Source organism: Xylocopa sonorina, chromosome 10 (genome assembly GCF_050948175.1).
Source record: "Xylocopa sonorina isolate GNS202 chromosome 10, iyXylSono1_principal, whole genome shotgun sequence".
Classification (NCBI taxonomy): Eukaryota; Metazoa; Arthropoda; class Insecta; order Hymenoptera; family Apidae; genus Xylocopa; species Xylocopa sonorina.
The window spans coordinates 11,048,850-11,067,420 of NC_135202.1; the positions used below are offsets into that span (position 1 = coordinate 11,048,850).

Below are 18,571 nucleotides of genomic sequence, written 5' to 3' on the forward strand. Positions count from 1 at the left end.
CCGGTCCAGCGATGGTCTAACATTCGCGTCTCTGCTTCCTGTGTGTCGCCAAAGCGTCCTTTCTTATCCCTCTTCCGCCTCTTTTTCTTTTTTTTCTTTTACTTGCTCGCCCCAATTCGCCCCGTTCCGACGGAACTCTGCTCAAAGAGAGAGAGAAAAAAAAAGTTTGCTACTTCTTATTGCCGGCATTTGCATCAGAAATCTTTTTGTCAGGTCCAACCTTTGAAAAGCTTACGCGGCGGGCGAAAGCTTTGAGCCAACCGGGCCATTCGTACGTATTACAGACACCGAACGGGTCCCCTCGTCACCTGGGGACACGGTTTGCGAGGGTGGAGGCTAACGAAATTGACGTTCCATTGAAATTCGCAGGAGCTCTGCCACTACCAGGGTAGCGTGCGAGATGTTCCCGGCTCCTGGGCGGCTGTGTCCACTTGCAGAGGGCTGCGCGGCGTCATTTTCGACGGCGAGAACCTTCATCACATTCAGCCGCAGGAAGAGACCCTCGACGCGGATCATTACGTCTACAAGCACAGCGATCTCGTCGCCAATAATACCTGCGGTAACTATCCTCGTACGAAACGAACGCTCGTCAGCTTCCCAAGGGTGTTCTCCGCCCTTATAAACCAAAGTTAATAAACCCCAGAAATAGTACAGTTCATTTGTGAATACGCAATGTTACTTTTGCAGTAATTGGGACTAACTAAATTAGGAGAAACGGTAGATGAACGAAGGGTGGAAGCGTCCTGGAAATTTACGGTTCCGGTGTTGTATATATGTGCCTCGAATTTCACGAACGAACACGAGAGGGCTCATCCCTCGAGTTGTTTATCGTCCTTCCTTAGACGCGACAGAAAATCCCCAAGGATAGGGACCGGCTCGATTCTAGAGCTGCGTTACCCTTGTTCGTCGTAGCGCACGCGCTCCTTTCCTGGCCTGAAAGACCTGCCTCGCGGAGACTGGTCTTCTCCTTAACGGTCTTAACGAATGTGGGAGCAAGATTCCCTGCTGGCCCCCTCCGCGCACTCTTTCTCTGCTTAACTCTACCGAGAACCCGGCCGAGATGATGATCTTGGGTTTTTTGTTCGGTCCAGGTTACCAAGGAACGCCGCACGACGTCTACGAGCACCACGGGGCCGTCCACAGAGCCGCGAGGGTACGATGCTATCGATTGTTTTCCCGTTTCATTTCTTTCCCTAAGATTACCAACAGTTTCGAATTTTGCTCGCGTCCGTCGAAGAAGTGTCGATCGAATCAATTTGAAACTCTACGGAGCTTTTCTTACAGCACAAAAGAGCGGCCGAGGTAATCCGAGGACCGTACAACGCGGACAAGCATTCTCGATACGTGGAGCTGGTCATCGTGATCGATAAGAAGGAGTACATAGCACTAGAAAAGAATCTGGACAAGGTGTACCACCACTGCAAGGATATCGCCAATATCATCAACGCGGTTAGTATATGGTACATCCTTTCAGCGGGATAGCCGACGAATAAGCATCGGAGACAGTGACGAGACGAGGCGGTGATCTGTCGTGTTTCAGCTGTACGTGCCGCTGAATATATTCATCGCGTTAGTCGGGGTGCAGGTTTGGTCCGACTCGGACGAAATAGCGCTGTCGCCGAACGGAGACACCACCCTCTCGAATTTCCTTCGATACAGACGGGAGAAACTGGTCCAGGACATGCCCAATGATAACGCCCAGCTGTTGACGTAAGTCAGACACGACAATATCCGTGGATCCACTTTGAGACCGGCGAGCAAGACCGTTTGAAACTTGCAGGAGGATCATCTTCGAAGGAGGCGTGGTAGGGAAGGCGCTTAAGGGACCAATATGTACGTACGAGTTCTCAGGCGGCGTCTCGATGGATCACTCGAACGTCGTGGGTTTAGTAGCGGCCACCGTGGCCCACGAGATGGGCCACAACTTTGGCATGGAACACGACTCGGCCGATTGCAAGTGCCCCGAAGAGAAGTGAGAATTTTGCTTATTCGCTTGAGCTTTCAACTAGTCTTAACGCTCAGCCAAACTATCGTGAGCTACCGAGAAAAAAATTGTCGCAAGCATCGCTCGCTGTTAGCAAGCGCAGCCCTGTGATCCCACGATCCTCTGTGAAACAGAGCCACCAATCTGCGCTCATAAAACAGGGTGTCGCCGATGATTACCATCGTTTCGCTAGAGCAGCTTGCTATCGGGACCTAAACGCGCTCGATTGCATCTGATTACAGATGCATCATGGCACCGTCGAGCGGTTCGTCGGGACCAACCCACTGGTCGAGCTGCTCTCTGGAACATCTGGCTCTGGCCTTCCAACACGGCATGGATTATTGCCTGAGGAACAAACCGCAAAAGCTGTTCGGCAGTTCGATCTGCGGTAACGGGTTCGTCGAGCCCGGGGAGCAATGCGATTGCGGGCTGAAGGAGAACTGCAAAAATCCCTGCTGCAACGTGACCACCTGCATGTTGCACAGCAACGCGAGCTGCGCCACAGGCGAGTGTTGCAACCTGGAAACCTGCCGTCCAAAATCAGCTGGCACCGAGTGCAGGGGCGCTGGCCACGAATGCGATCTGCCAGAGTATTGTACCGGACAGAGCGAGTACTGTCCCGTGGACGTGTTCAAGATGGACGGAGAATCGTGCAGCATGGGGAAAGCGTTCTGCTATCAAGGCTCCTGCAGAACTCACAACGATCAGTGCAAGCTGCTTTGGGGTCCCACGGGCACCTCCTCCGACGACCAGTGCTACGCCATGAACAACAGAGGAACGAAGCACGGCAACTGTGGCTACAATCGAGTCGCGTCCAGTTACGTGAAATGCACCGACGAGTAAGACAAGATCGTTTCGTTTCGTTTTTCTAATTAAAATCCTCGTTCGGATCTGTCGAGTTACACGTGAATCTAAGTACTCGATTAATCTGAACGGGGTGTCAACTCGATGCAGCGACGAATTCGTAAGAAAGCGTTTTTCGTTTGTTTTTTGTTCCTCGCTGGATTTTAGAAATATCCTCTGCGGGATGCTTCACTGCAAACACCTGAACGAGAGACTCGAATTCGGTATGGAGTCCGTAGCGATTCTCAGTCACTCGTTCATCAACAATGGCGGTAAAATCATTCCCTGCCGTACGGCCATCGTGGACCTGGGATTGAACCAGGTGGATCCTGGTCTAGCGCCGGACGGTGCCAAGTGCGCACCCGGAAAGGTAATAGAAGCGTTCAGCATCGGACGCGGGTATCTTTTTCGTGGTCAACTGTAGCGTAAATTGTGGGCCGATTTAGATGTGCGTGAATCAGAAGTGCATGCCTGTCGCCGATCTACGCGCGACCGTATCCGGAGGGAAAGCGTGTCCCAATAATTGCGGAGGCAACGGGGTGTGCAACAGTCTCGGGCATTGTCACTGCAATCGCGGCTTCCGGCCACCTGATTGCACCGAACCTGGCGTGGGCGGTTCCGAGGACAGCGGACCAGCGGAGGACCCGAACGGTGAATTGACTTTTATTCAATTTGTCGACGTCGACCTTGCTGGCAATCATCGAATATGTGACCGTATCGTCTATTTGTTTGCAGCGCGGAACGACTTCATAATGGCCATGTACATTATCTTTTTGGGGATCATACCTATGATCGCCCTGTCCTCGTTCGGCGTGTGGTACGTGAGAAAGCCAGGGCATCAATGGAAAAAGGGCATGATGTCAACGTACGTATCTAGTCTCGATCGCGTCGCAGAGAAACGAAAACCTCCTAACTTTACGTCGCGCGGTGCTCGCAAGCCGGGCGCGAGTCGCACGCTCGGTAGTAATTTTTACGAGAGGGTCGTTATACTGTTTTCGCCGCGGCAAGAGAGTACGCGTAACGCGGACAGAGTGTTCACGATCAGCGGCAAACTGCCGCCGAAAGAGAAGCTTCAGATAACTAAAACCAATCTGATATCGACCACCAATCCGGACGTGATTAAATGCAGCAACAGTATCGAGTACAGAAAGTCGATGTTGCTTAACAGCATGGAGCAGAGTGCCGGTAACAGGAGATCCGATACCGCTGAATCGGAACGGTCCGTTATCATACCGTCCACGGTAGAATCTCAGGCGAAGAAAAATTGCCACAGGTCCGAATTGGGCTCGAAAATAGCGGAACGTATTCAGCAGATGCAGAAAAAGCCGACGAAAAATATTAAGGGGCTAACGCTTAAAACGGAAGTAAAGTTCGAGCATCTGAACGAAAGCCCCGGTGGCAGTAGTACTGGCGTTACGCCAAAAACGGGCGACCTCGATGCGCCCAATGACAAGCCGTACTTAAAGGCATCCGTACCGTTTTACAACAAAAAGCCACCACCTCCGCCGGCTCCTGCCCAAAGTTTAAAGCCAAAGATCTGATTACTCTATTCTATCGCTAAAGAAACCTTCGGTGAGACTTTCCTACAGCGTCGCCCGAATATTATTACACACGTTTTTCCCCCCCTTTAGTTTAACGCCTTTATTCTCGATTCAGAGCATTCCTTTTTAGTGCGAAGGTCGTAGCAAAACCTTCGTCTCGACTCGAGCTACGACCTTTGCATTACGATGTACAGGGTTGGCAATAACGGTGGTGGTTAACGCATTTTAATCGTTCTCGTTGCCAAAACGATCTTGAGATATACGCTGTGATTTTTCGGAATGAAGTTTTTTTTTCCTTTTTTAATAGTCGAAATAACGAATACTCCGACGCGCAGGGCTCTTTTCGTTTGACAATTTTACTTCGAAGAAGGAAGTATTCTACGGGCACCGCGCAACTCATAGAGAAAGGTCCTGTCGTAGTGCACGTTTTATACGATGTCGCACAGTTATATTTTTACAGATAATCCAATAAAAAGAGAAAATATATATATATATATATAATTTTTTACCTGTAACGTAATTATCGAAACGTACAGTTTATATAAGTTTTCATAAATTTATTTATTCATTTATTATTACTACTCCATGCTCAAGTAATGACATATGACGCAATATATAGCTTAGAGTATTATACGATACTTTAAAACGCGGATATTACGTCATACGATAGTATTATCAAATGGGTGATAATATGATAGAAAAGTAGTGATTCTCTGCCGACCCGAGGGATGCGAACGGAATTATTCACGATGCTGATAGTCAATTAAAAGTTAATATATGGAGGCACGTCTCGGGGGAACGTCGAGAATCTGCAATATAATAGAGCATGCATAGAAATTAATGTGACACGAGCATGAGCATGTGCGAGTTTTTCTTTTCGATGGCTTTTGCATTCAAATATTACCGAACGTCTCACTTGCAATCGAGTCAATGTATCAGTATCGACGGTCTATATTCAATACTCTTAATGATTCAGAGTGGACGTTTCATTATTTTTTTACCGAGCAATCGTTCGAATCATTCGAAGTATGGCCTTGAATACCTCATATCGGAATTGCTCATACTTAAACGGATTAATTGTACAAGTTTATTGAATAAAAAGTAGTGTTTCACACAAAACTGTACACAGTTTTCTTATGTAATCAAAAACTTCCTCCCTCCAGAGAGCTTGCTACTAACACTTTAATCTTTGACTAACATCCCCCCCCTGCAAATCTCTCGCGTTTGCATGCCATCTGCGATTTAATCGAAAGGTTTCTTGTGTGTACGCAAAGCATTTATTGCGTTCGTCGCGCACGAATCTCTTTGTAAACCTGCATGCCGGTAGATTGATGTAATTCTCCAACGATCAACGCGGCCGCTCGAAACGGGCACCGCGTTGCGTTGTTTGTAGCGTGCTTTGAATACCTCGGTTCCTCCTGGCTTAAGTTTCTGCTTAACATTTCAGGACCGATCGTGGCCACAACGGACTGTCCATCAAAACGATCGATCGTTCCAGTCCCTTGCCTCGTAACATCGAAACGATCGATTCTAGTCTCAGTCAGGATCCAGCGTGCGCTAGTCTGTTGCCGAAAGCGGACACCGATGAGCGCTACAACAATAATTTGTTCGGCCATTTCAAAGGGTTCACGATCACCCCGATTAAGAATCGTTCGAAGAGCCCAGAGCCGATCAAGCCTGCGCCACCACCGCCTACTATCCCGACTGTAGCTATTAAGACCAACATCAAGACGGTCCCGAAGACCAATCCGTCGCGTAGCTCGTTACTCACTTCCACTCCCAATTTCAACGAGGTGCCCACCGCGCCGACGCTTCCACCCCTGAATCCAGGATGCACGGCGCGTCCCCTGATCAGCAGCCCTGTATTAGCCGCAACTACCTGCACCTCCGTCGAGCTGGTATCACCCAAAGTCTCGACCAAGTCCGTCGTCGACGCGCCTGTTAGGCCAGCACCGGCGCCGCCGATCTCCGCCAACGTTCAGAGGCCCCAGAGGCCGAACAGCACGCCGCTGACGAACTTACTGATTCCAGAGACCGACAAGAAACCGGAAAAGGGTGGCACTCTGAACAGAATCGCATCGATACTTCGACCCAACTCCGGTATCATCAAGGGTGGCCTGCAGATATCGCAGAAGGACGAGAAGACCACCAATTCTCTGCCCAGAACGCACCATCTCAAGGCGAACAAGCTGATGAACAAGGAGATCCTGCGAAACCTCGAGATTTCCAATCCCATACCGCAGAAGGAGATCGAGATACCCACGCCAGCGATTCCTGTGATACCTGCAGCGGACACGGAGAAGAAGGGCGGGGTATTGCGCGCTCAGTCCATGAGAGACAGCAAGATCACCCCGAGACCAGCCATTCAGACATTCGGATCGATGCGACAGACGACGACGACGACGACGACGCCGGTCAAAAGACCAACCAGCATCCCAGCTAGCACCAGACCCACCGCGCCACCCCCAGGCCCTCCCACATCCACGACAACGATCGACAAGATCAACGAAAGCGTGAAGATCCCTGGCCTGCCAGGCTACCAAACACCCCAAGTGAAAACCGTGCAGAAGGTCGTGGACAACGCTTACGACGACTGCATGAACCTCGTCCCGGAGTCGTCGTTGACCAAGATTACCGAGGAGTCGCCTACGAACGACAACATTTACGCGGTCATAGAGGAGGCACTTCCGGAGAAGAACAGGAAGAACGCGGAGCCGGAGAAACAGATCGACAACGAATACAAACTGCCTAAACGAGTCGAGACTGCCGCGAATGCTGGCGGATTGGATTCGATGGGCCTGCTGTCGGAGATCGTGTCGGAAATATCGAACCGTAACTTCGATTCCATATATTCGACCGCGACGTTGGCCAGAAAGGCCCAGGAGAACGTGGGAGCGTCGAAGAACACCGAGTACTTGGGCTCCAACAGCTCCCTGGGCGCCTACATGAATTCGAGCCATTACAAATCGCCTGGCAGCATTTACTCGAACAATTCCGCCGGGAAATTCAACTCGTCCAGTTCCACGACCAGCTCCGGTTACCTGAACCCGTCAGCGTTGAACGTTCCGCAGCAAGAACCCGAGAAGGTCGTCGATCCGATCCCGAAATCGATTAACAAAGGCAAACTGTCGTCTTTGAGCTCGACGAATCCGAACGTGAACGACGATATATCCAAGGAACTGGGCATGAAGCCCACGGAGGAGGTTGCGAGTCAGAAACCGGTCGCTTCCCTGAAGGTACGACCGATTCAGCGACCGGTTGCAAACTCGAAGCCCGAGGAGGACACGGCGGAGAGCAAAGAACCGTTGAAACCGCCTCTGGGGAGGACGAAAACGCCGCCAAACATCGGGAAAAACGCGCTCGCGAAGGACGCGGCCAAGCAAGCCCTGGACAACGCGCTCAGGTCCAAGCAGTATCGCGACAATAGTTCAAAGGGGTCGAAGCAGGGATCGACGGGGAACGTGGACGCGCCTGGGCAGAATCCAAATGGTAACACGGACAAACAAGACTCTCGTACGAACGTAAATAGATTATCCCTGAAAACTGTGCCTTGTAGCCCTAAGGAAAACGGGGGAAGGTTCAACAGCCCGGATCTAGTGTCCAGCTGTTCGAACGCGAATCATATCAGTACAAAATCGCCGGACGTAGTCGGGAACAATCCGAAGGTTAACTTTCAGACGAAGAATGTCCAGAGAACGCCCACGTTGTCGCGAGGCAACGTCGCGAAGACACCGACCACGCCGGTGAAACCGTTGATCATCGGGTCGAAGGGGACGACCGGCGTCGGGGAGAAGAAGAAGTCGCCGATCGGCACCGTGAACGCAACGAACAAGTCGCTGTCTGGGAAGGAGGCAACAACGAAGAGCTCGCAGGTGAAACCAAGCCCGAAGACGGAGGCGAAGAACGGGGAAACGGGGACGAAGGCGAACGCGGTGCAAAGAGCGGCTGGCAGCAAGTCGAACGTGGCCTCGCTTCAGCAAAAATTCGAGGCCAACAAGAACGTGAACGCGCAAAGGACGATACCGAGCGTGCACAAGAAAACAGTTGGGAAAACGGCGGAGACGACGGCGAGTGTTAAAAAGTAGAGGATCAAAGTGGAGTCAATCGGAGAGTGCGTTGTTATTTGGGATTTGCTTGAACTATTCTAGTCTATCGATCGTTTCAACGGAGACAGATTAATCCGGTAGATGGGGAGGGATACAGGTTCGATGGATATTCCGCTTTTTATTTAAAGACCCAGCCAGAGGGAAGTGAAGAGTCATTATAGTACAATGATCAACCGTTCGCGTTCGAGGTGTCGAACGAAAGGATTGGTTGGTCGAAAGCTACGCGAGCGTATTTGCGTGTTCACATGTCGGGATTCTGACTGGAGTTAGGTTGTATCGACCGCGGACACAGAAGACACGCGACGCAATATTTACCGCTGTAAATAGTAGTTACTTAAAAATTCTAATATTTTTTGTAGAGATTATCCATTATACCGTGGTAACGTAACGTTCGAGTGTAAATGGGAAGCATTAGCGATCGTCAGAATATTTATCTTAAGAGAGCATTTTTTAAACGAGACGACAGAAAGAAGCAGCAATTATTTTCAGAAGTTTCGCTCTGACGCCGCCAAGAGGAACGCGTGGAAGGAAAATTTTATTGAACTCTGTGATATACGTGTAACGAAATGGTAATTACGTGGAACATCGTACCGTAAACATTATTATAAGTAGCAGATTATAGACGCGACCAAATCTATCATTTTATATCTATCGTATCACGTGATGGGAAAACACGAAGGAAACTCATGAGGATATTAACAATTTTAAAGAGGACAAATTAGATCGTTAGATTACATATCCAAGGAAAAAGGGAAAAGGTAAAAAGAGAGTAATAGAAAAAGGGAGAAACTCTATGGAACAATAGCTCTTTCCAAAGACTAACTAAGCGTTAAAGTCCACCATTTCTGTGAATTCGCGATTGTACCTTTCAGAGATTCCTTTGCGAATCAAAAATTTAGACGCGATTAGCTTATACGAGAGCTTAAAACAAAGGTAGTGTCTGCTAGAATTCTACGCTGCGTTTCGAAGCCAAGGCAGAATCTCATCGGCGATAAAATCCATTAGAAAGTATAACGTTGGAAGCTATTTTTGTTTAAAAAGAAACGAACACGAACCACCACGATCGCACTTTTACCTCCGCACGATTCTTTTGCGTTATACACTATTTAAATGCGAGACGATTTTTCGGCAGCCTCGACGTTCGATCGCTAAAACGTGTATTTAGCATCGTTAGAACACGCTAAGACTAAGAGGAATATTTATTTGACTGATCGATGTAAATATGTTTATATAATATAAAGAAATAGGCGTAAGTAACATTTTGTACAATGTACCTTCGTGCTCGGTAAACGATAAATTATAAATTCGCGAGACTATACCATTTTAAACGCGTACATGCGACCTCAGCATTTAGCTTCTTAACGGTGTCCCGTTCGATCTGCTTGTTGTAAACCGTATAAAGTTTGCCTGTGCCAAGACAGGAAATGAAGGGGAGAAAAGGTTTTATTGAACGGTACAGTTGTAGCATACTTGTGCATTTATCATTTTCGGCATAGCTGATTATTCGCGCTATGTGTGCACGTACGTTCTCTCGTATATAAGATATTGTTCGCTCGTACGTCGCTCGCGATGCTTTTAATTTATACAGTTCCTATTGTACAGACTTGTCTCGATGCGTTCATACATTTTAGAGACCGCAACTTAAGTTCAATAAAGCTTTTTGACAATTATCCGCTGTTCGCGTATCGTTTTATAGTCGTTTTCCGCTTTTCTTCTTCTTCATCATCATCTTCTTCGTCTTCTTCTTCTTCTTCTTTCCGCGCAATGACGTCGTATGTATAGCTTCGGTGTAAGGACAATCAAACGTTTCGCATACGGCGTACTATTACGAAACGCAAAAAAAGAGAGAAAAGAAAAAAACAAATAATACCTTGGCCATGATCGACGAATAAGACTATTATTTTTAGAGGCACCATTCGTTATTAGATACGTCCGACAATAGCTAAACTTGTTGAACGAAATTGTTTGTTATACACGACTCGCAGCCTGCCATAATTAACTATTTAGATATTGTTGCATCGTAGGTTCAATACCAAAGATAAGTTACGTTCTACGCATTGAAAGGGCCAAGATGTACGCTATCGTAACTACTTAAACGTTGTCTCGTAACTTGTACATTTCCTAATGCATAGTGACGTTACAATAAATTCTTTATTCCATGCAACCGTTTTATATGTCATTAGCGGCGGGCAAACAAAGAGGTAGGTGATTAAACTGCAATAATAAAATATTACACGTGCATGATTTAAAAGCTTCGTTCATTATCGAAGAGGTCTAGGTCGATGGTAACGCGAAATAGTGTCCGCATCAATGGACCCCCTTGTTACGAATACCAAATATTAGAAGAATCGAAACTATATTTTTTTAATCGATCAAAGATAAATAGATGGAGAGAAAAAAAACTTGAGAATTTCTATTATACAATACGCAGATTTCCATTTGCAATAAGTGTGTGGTTTATGATAAAAATGTAAAAGAAAAAAAGAATAAGCAAATGTTAAGAAGCTAATTGAAGTATGTCGAGTGGGAGGGGGCCATCCTCCCCTCGTGTCGTTTCCCTCCAATAGAATTCATTTGAATAGGCCCATAGTCTGCGAAGAATGAATTTGCCGATACGTTCCGTATCATAGCATTGTAAACATCATTGCGTTGGGAAAATTCGAGCACGTTTTTTTTTTTTCACTCTTCGTCACGACGCTCGTTTGTGCATAACGTTTGTCGCGCAAAACGAGATTCACGCTTTGGTCAAAAGAATTTTGACGTTTTTGTGTACTTAACGTACGCGACGCAAAGTAACGAATATGATCAGAAATTGGCAAATCACGCGAGTGTCGATTTACGGGTTTATTGATCTCTGTCAGTGACAATAATGTAAGAAACCCGTGAATGTTTCATTACCAAATGTTGCTAAACTACCCCAAACACTACTATGTACCTTCCTACGTTAGGGTATACCGCTGTGAATTGTCAAAGAACCGATAACCTAACAGCTATATCGAATATTATTAGGCAAAGTTTCACATAACATTTCGTACATGATATCCTCGGAGCTATTAATATTTAATAGTTTATTTAAGGTGTCGGTCACGAATGAGAGTGTACGCTGTGTATGTTGTGTAATGTTATAATTAAAATACCACGGAATTGTACGGCAAACAAATTCCACTGTACGCTTACGGAATATTGAGATTTTATGTTTTTACTCGTCGTGAAAATGTCCCATGCCTCGTTACCGAAGCTTATTTGTCAACCAACGAAAGGCACGTCCAAGATGTGCTCGTCTAACTTTACCACTACTCTCTCTGATGTGAGTTTGACATTAGTACGTACAGCCTCTTACTTGATCGTGTTACATCTTCTGTTGCACTTTTAGGTATTACAATCGGATCCTGTGAAAAGGTTATTCAATCAGCCGAATATTGTTATCAAAACAATCCCTGCACGAACGGATGCTACTTCTGCATCTAACGATGCTTTCAACAATAGAATAAATAATGTAGATTGGAATTTGAACAGGTCGAAGCAACCGGAGCTGTCTGTGATTCCCTTGCAGATCAAACAGGAAGAGAATGTAGAAGACGATACTCTATTGCCCTCTAAGAAACAAGGTAAATCGGAGATCACACTAGTGCCTATTAAAAGAGAAAAGAAACCTTGCGGCCATTACGAGCCCTGCGAGAATATTACATGCGAAGTGGCGGTGCAACAGTACGTGGACCGCGAGGGAGCGTCACCCATGTTAGCCATCAACATAGAGGAAAGTGAAATAAGTGCGCCTGTATTAAAACATTGTACAAATGAAATGTGCGATGCTTTAAGCATTGATCATAATCGTTGTCGTAGAGCGGTAATAAGGCTAAATAGGTATAATCAGTCGTCGGCATGTGATATTTGTGGTATCGCTCTAAAAACTCGAAGATCTCGTATAAGTCATAAAAAATGTACAAGGAAGAATGATTATAGGCACAATGAAACGAGCAGTTCTCAAATACTAAAAGAGAGAATGAGAGAAAGAGAAGTTCAAATATTAGAAGCTTCTAAGATAAGGAGAAACGATTACATGGATCCTGTTACAGGCTACAATCTTGCAATGGAGACGTTAAAGAATAACGAAGAATTAATTATTATTCCGAAATCAGTTCCTCTAGAACAGCAACGGCAACAACAGAATCCACTACCATCAACGATTACCATTAGCTGCGCGTCCACAGATCAGTCTACTCAACCAGAAGTCAATCGTGTATATAATGTTTTTGGAAAAATTTTACCTAGCATACCACTTGTATTACCGCAACAAAGTATAGTCCTTGGGAAAACGCAGTGCTCTAATGAAAATAGTGCAGCTACCCCTATACAGTTAACTTTACCGAATACTATGACTAGATCGCTTCTAACGACCAGTACAGTTCCTTTACCTCAAAATCAGTATGTTACATTTACCGCGCAAACGAATCCGCAATCGATACAATTGAACAATTTACTGTTGCCACAGTCACAGATAGTGACAACGCCAATTCAGCCTAAACCATTACTAACGTCTATACGCGTTGTGCCTATAACTAACTTGATAACACAGCCATCCTTGCTACACCAAACGCAGGGTATACCAAAGTTTTGTATTATGCCGGACAACACGGCACAGCCGTTAACGATAACGAACGCGCAATCCGTTCAGCAACCAGCACTTGTGCCAAAGGTTGAGATTCCGAAGGACGCGAAGCCACCGTCACAGGAAGAGAAGAGAACGACGACGAGAGAAAAGCGAAGACTTAAAAAGAAGAAAGAGTTCAAGTGTGATTACTGTCTGAAAAGTTTCAGTACAAATTGGTATTTCAAAATGCACGTTGCCATGCATACGGGTGAGAAACGATTTACGTGCAGATTGTGTAATCAATCGTTTGGTAACCGATACGACATGAAAAGACATATGTCGCATGATCATGAAAGTGTTACACCTGATACATGCGACGACCAAACTACCGACGACTCAGGTAAGTCTTTCGAATGTTAGATTGCAATGCCACGTACGCGTCTATCGATCGTTTAAGTTATCGTAGAAAAATGTTACGAAAACTGTGAAGGGGCAGTAAAAGTTGCGTCTAATGTTATAGAGGGGAAGGTGAACAGCCTTGATTCAGAGCAAGAAGCGAGGAAGGAAGGTAAAACGAACGGGTACGTTTGTATGCCTGCTCAGGATACTGTAAAAGCTGTTAAAACAGAACTGTGTCACGAAGTATAAAGCATTCCAATTTAGTAACTTATTGAAATTCAGACAGACAGAGATTTAGTTCTTTGGATTAAAAGCACGTTTAGTATATCATCTTATATTTTTCTTTTTTTTTTTCCAAATAATCTTTGTGGTGCGTCTTCATTTTTAGAGCCGATGGTGAAAAGAAAAAACATTTTACACACTTATGTGAACTTTATCTTCAAAATGTATAAATGTTATTTTAACACTTTTCCCAATGAAAAGTATCGTATATTATACAATTAGAACAGATTGTATTTTTAAAACGGAAGCTACTAGAAAAATTGATGAACATTTTACAGGAAATTAAATTTAGATATATAATTATATATTAAAACTGAAATGTTTCAAACTGTGATATACGGCCATCTTTCCACTACATCTTGTTTAGTTTGGTGAAATTAATTGCATATTTAATATACAACTTTAAGCACACGTAAACACCTTGTTGCGTATTGAAATTGTGATTATGCATACGGATAGAAATATGATTATACATATCTGAAAACGCACAAAAAAAAACGTTAATTCAGAGAACAAATAATACACGCGTTTTAGGACCAGAATGTTTATTAATAAAAGTAAAAGTATTTTGTATGGAAAGAGAGACAAATGCCATTTTTATGTTGTATAGATTCATGTAAGTTACATTATGTTCCTTTTATTTTTAATCAGATAGCCTTGTTAGCTGAAAGCATTCACTCGCACGGGTAAGAACTAATGAATATTTGTGTACTTTTTTTCGTTTGTTATGGAAGTATTCGTCGCGTACCTTTCCCTAGAACTCTTCTATTTTTCGGGATAATGCAAGTGTATCCGATGAAACAGAAATCGGATGCTTATAATAGAAAAATAACATGAGATGTTTAATATATTCTATCACTGTAGAAGATAACTCAAACGCTGAGCAAATCGCATGGAGATTTTATCGAATGTTAACAATGGAATAAACTAAAGATTTTCCAGAAATATAAAGAAAATTCTTTGGCAAGGAAAATGAATAACTTATTATGTGCCTTCAAAATTTTAATGTTCCTTACTATGATGTAAATAGATCCATTAATTCATGAGAGACAAAATGTTGATCATTGATGGTATTAACTTAATTAATTTCATTTATCAATTTTAATCGACAATAAAAGATACAATTTTAGTGCAATTTATGTAGTTGAACAAAATACGTACGTTTAAGAGAAACTTTAATAATGAAGACTATGTGTGTGCATTTAATATTTATTATACTCAATGCACAAAACTCGGTGTAAATTAATGAAAAAGAAAACAACAGTTTAACGTTTTAATTATATAAAAGAAAGGTATTAATAACAATAGATACATAAACAAATTATTTTTGAAGTCATCGAAAACCACTAAAATATTAAGTTAAATATAATATATTGTAAGCAACGTGTATCATGAATATTATCTGTTATTGTATTTATATAAAAGGTTTTAAGAATAAATCATTATTTAATATCAAAGCTATTTATTTAAAATAACTATTCCCTCGTTTGAACTGGCACAGTCTTGATCATGAGTTACATAAATGAATTGAATAAATACGATGTTAACGTTGTGTAAAAAAGATTAATTAGATTACATTCCTCGGAATGTAAACCAACTTGTATAATATTCGTGTTTCAATTCATATCCTATCTAAGGCCTCCAGCATAATTACGCTATTGCCACGTATCACCTAAGACAATATAATACAATCGTTAAATCAATTAGAAGTTCGATGCTGTTTGTCTGATGAAAAATACCTTACAATGTAACTTACCACCATCCCAATATTATTTTTAGTTCCATCTTTGCATTCCTCGATACTTTCATCGATTACCATGTTCATAAATGGATCGAAACCACGTAAAATTCCAACAACATGTCTCCCTCCATTTAATTTTACTGAAACGATTAGTTTTGTAAAATTAGCATTATCATATACGTATAATTAACGATACTAATGCGACAATGACAAAATAACGTGTGTAGTTTCGTATAACCAACAAAATATAACCTAAATTTATCATACTCACGTGATAATCTTTTATCCATGTATCTGAAATAGAAGAGGAAGAGATGTTAACATTGTCTATTACAACATTTATGTAATTTTCAAAGTTTAAACTGTGTTTATTGTAACATTTACATTTGAATGAGGAACTATTTAGTGAGCTTACCTTTTAAGTTCTGGAGGATGTGCTTTACTCATGTTTGATCAGATTTTATTTCCCGTTAGCGTCACTTGTAACGAGAATTAATTCTACGTAGAATTTCGAATATTTTATCCTCTTTTTCTCTTAAGCTTCACAAACACCACGCGCTACGATAATAAAACCGCAGTAAATAATACTGTTGAAACTACTTGGCGACTAGTTTAAACAATTCCTCGATAGATGGCGCCAGTAGTTCTCGAGTAGTTCACTTCCCTGTCGATAACGCTGAGCGACCAGTTTGAGCACTTTTTACAGAGATGGCGATACGGGTCCTAGAGTGGGGTGGTAAAATCTGTCTCACTCTTTCTTACAGCCTTCTTATATATCTTTCTCTCTCTCTTACCTCTCAAGCGGGAAATATAGATGGCTATGGAAGCGATATCGCGCGGTGCAAGTAACATCACAGTTCTGTGAAACAGCAAGGAAAATATATTATTGAAATATATTATTGAAATATATTATTGAAGTTTCTGTGAAACAGCAAGGTAAGATATTTTATTGAAATTAGTATTCACCACAGAGATATGATCGATACATGTAAAAGCTTAAAGACGAATCTTTAACACCAAAGTTTCTTGATAAGGAGGGGTTGTTAATTACTGTCGTGCGAGTAGAGATCATTTACTTTTCCGTCGTCCTGGATGCTTTTCGAGGCACAAATATTAATATACGAAGAAATTCATCCGAATAGAATCGAGCAATCCATTCTCTTTCTCTTGGAGCCCTTATCTTCGTAAGTTTGTTCGATTCAAGGGTTTGTTGCCTGCGAGGAGGTCGATAGTCTCTTTCGAAGTTGCTCGCGGAAGTTCTTCATCGACGAGGACAAAGTTTGCGCCCGGAGAAGTAGTTATGGACGCCGTACGATTGTTTCTGTATCCCGAACTTCGAAGATCGTGAACACTTCGCGCACGATCGAGCGATGATCGCGAGAAAAAGAAGAATATCCTTTTCCAACGGAGTACGCGTCATTGAGCAAACAGGAAAAGTGTAGTTGAATTCGAGAACACCCACTGGGTTGCAGTTGGATTTAGGTATGCGTCGCAAAGTCGAAGAAGGCGAAAGTCGAACAAAAAAAGGGAAATACGAAGACGGGGTGGAGTTCGCACTGGATTTTAGCCGCGACGATACGCGCAGCCTCTTGCAAACTACGCAATAAACGAAATAGCGAAGTTGAGTAGCAGCTTTGAAAGGTCGCCGAGGGAGAGAAAGGTCTGGGTATTATTTTCCCTGGTCGCTGGCACTCGTGTAGCCTGGCCTGGCCAACCTCCCTCAACGAGCGGCGTCTTTTGCGCCAGTTGAACCCTCGACGATGCCCGTACACACGTACAGAAGTAGGCACGCGGGGATGGAGCGAAGAAGAAAGGCACTTGCCAGGTTGAGGGAGGAACGGAGAAAAGTATCCACTCGTTCCACGTCGATGTCCCCATCGTCGGGAGTTTCCGCGACTTTGAAACAATTGAATTCCAAGATGTCTTGTCGGTGGAGAGATGCGAGGGTAGAGAAAGAGAGAAAGAGAGAGTGAGAGAGGGGAAGAGGAGTCCGCCATTACGCGAATTACATAATGAATCCGTCAGACGTGAAAGAAAAGGAAAAAATGCCGGTTGACAGTCTAGGCTCGTCCGATGTCGGCCGTCTCTTCTTTGCGGCAGCCGATGGAATTTTCGGCTCGGACAAAGGGGGAATTCCGCGGCAGAAACGCTTCGTTTCTCCTCAGGGCCATCTATCCGTTCCCTTCTCCTTCTCTCTTCTCTCGCGCGTCTTCGTGTCCTTCGAAAATTCAAGTCGCGTTCCTATCTCTCCGCGAGCCTCTTATCTGGTTATATCAATTAGAGTCGGTGCCTTTCTGCCTTTACCGCGTTTGCATTCTTTTCGTTCCTACGCCGGAACGCGTTCCTCGACCGAAATTAAGGCGGCTCGATCCTCGCCTGACATTCGCACTTCCACTTGATTCGTCTTCCAGGGGTTATTCGTTCGTCAAGCTTTAACTCTGTCACGTTTCGGTGGAGGCGAAGCGAACGCCAGTCGCGTGTTTCGCTGGGCGTCCTGGGTGTCGTAAATAATCACTTGCGTATTCCTGTTGGCGAATGCCAGGGCATATTCACGAGCGGATAATAAATTATCGAGAGTACAAACATATGGGCGTGAATTATATTTCCTCGCAGGAGTTATTCCGTGACTGTCGATAATCAGCTACTGGTGACCGAACTGCCAGAATTCGTCTCGTCGCTGCTCGTTAAACAGTGCCTCTTTCGCTCCTCAGATTCATCCTATTCCTCGTGCATTCATTCTTCAGAGACACTCGCGGTCACGTCCATACACCACCCTTATTATTCTCGAACGATCCTGTCGCTCGGTTCGAAACGCTCTTCTTTCGTATCTCAGCCTCTCGCTGAGTCACACAGTCGCGCTATTTATCGCGTTCTGAAAATTTGATCGTTTTCAATTGATTTATAGTTAGAGAGGGAAATAACAGGGGAGAAGGATTAGATTGCGAGCATCCCCGCGAAATGATTCGCGACAGAGACGTGTTCTCCATTCGCAACGAGCCGCGTGTACTTGTAATACCGGAATACACGTGTCAGCGCGGCGGGCCGTGTCGTGAAATATCGGACCGATTGCCAGCCGTTCGTTCG

At 44.3% G+C, this 18,571-nt stretch overlaps 3 protein-coding genes across 4 annotated transcripts in view; 2 read left to right on the top strand and 1 right to left on the bottom strand.

Moving 5' to 3' along the window:
• Nucleotides 1-9,230, top strand: part of Meltrin (disintegrin and metalloproteinase domain-containing protein meltrin) — a 46,308-nt gene extending 37,078 nt beyond the window's left edge. The window contains exons 4-13 of the mRNA XM_076903414.1: nt 370-559; nt 1,092-1,153; nt 1,285-1,449; nt 1,541-1,710; nt 1,781-1,972; nt 2,227-2,823; nt 2,996-3,197; nt 3,274-3,478; nt 3,563-3,692; nt 5,816-9,230. Coding sequence (XP_076759529.1) covers nt 370-559; nt 1,092-1,153; nt 1,285-1,449; nt 1,541-1,710; nt 1,781-1,972; nt 2,227-2,823; nt 2,996-3,197; nt 3,274-3,478; nt 3,563-3,692; nt 5,816-8,453 — 4,551 coding nt within the window. The 3' untranslated portion in view covers nt 8,454-9,230. The remainder of the gene's footprint in view (nt 1-369; nt 560-1,091; nt 1,154-1,284; nt 1,450-1,540; nt 1,711-1,780; nt 1,973-2,226; nt 2,824-2,995; nt 3,198-3,273; nt 3,479-3,562; nt 3,693-5,815) is intronic.
• Snrpg (small nuclear ribonucleoprotein G) overlaps nt 1-16,009 on the bottom strand; it is a 38,840-nt gene extending 22,831 nt beyond the window's left edge. Inside the window, exons 1-4 of one of the 2 annotated variants that reach the window (XR_013102430.1) lie at nt 15,903-16,009; nt 15,759-15,781; nt 15,503-15,627; nt 15,237-15,418 (exon numbers count right to left, since the gene is read on the bottom strand). Coding sequence is in view for 1 of the 2 variants with exons in the window: in XM_076903447.1 (XP_076759562.1) it covers nt 15,368-15,418; nt 15,503-15,627; nt 15,759-15,781; nt 15,903-15,934 (231 nt within the window). In the remaining variant the exon portion in view is untranslated. Of the gene's footprint in view, nt 1-15,188; nt 15,419-15,502; nt 15,628-15,758; nt 15,782-15,902 lie in introns of those variants that run through there. The other variant, XM_076903447.1, reaches the window with a different exon arrangement.
• On the top strand, nt 10,958-14,393 carry LOC143428500 (uncharacterized). The gene is made up of 4 exons (XM_076903430.1): nt 10,958-11,781; nt 11,848-13,465; nt 13,586-13,646; nt 14,281-14,393. Exons 1-4 carry the CDS (start codon nt 11,668-11,670, stop codon nt 14,354-14,356), a joined length of 1,869 nt encoding a protein of 622 aa, XP_076759545.1. The 5' UTR covers nt 10,958-11,667; the 3' UTR covers nt 14,357-14,393.
• Nucleotides 16,010-18,571: the final 2,562 nt, after the last annotated feature.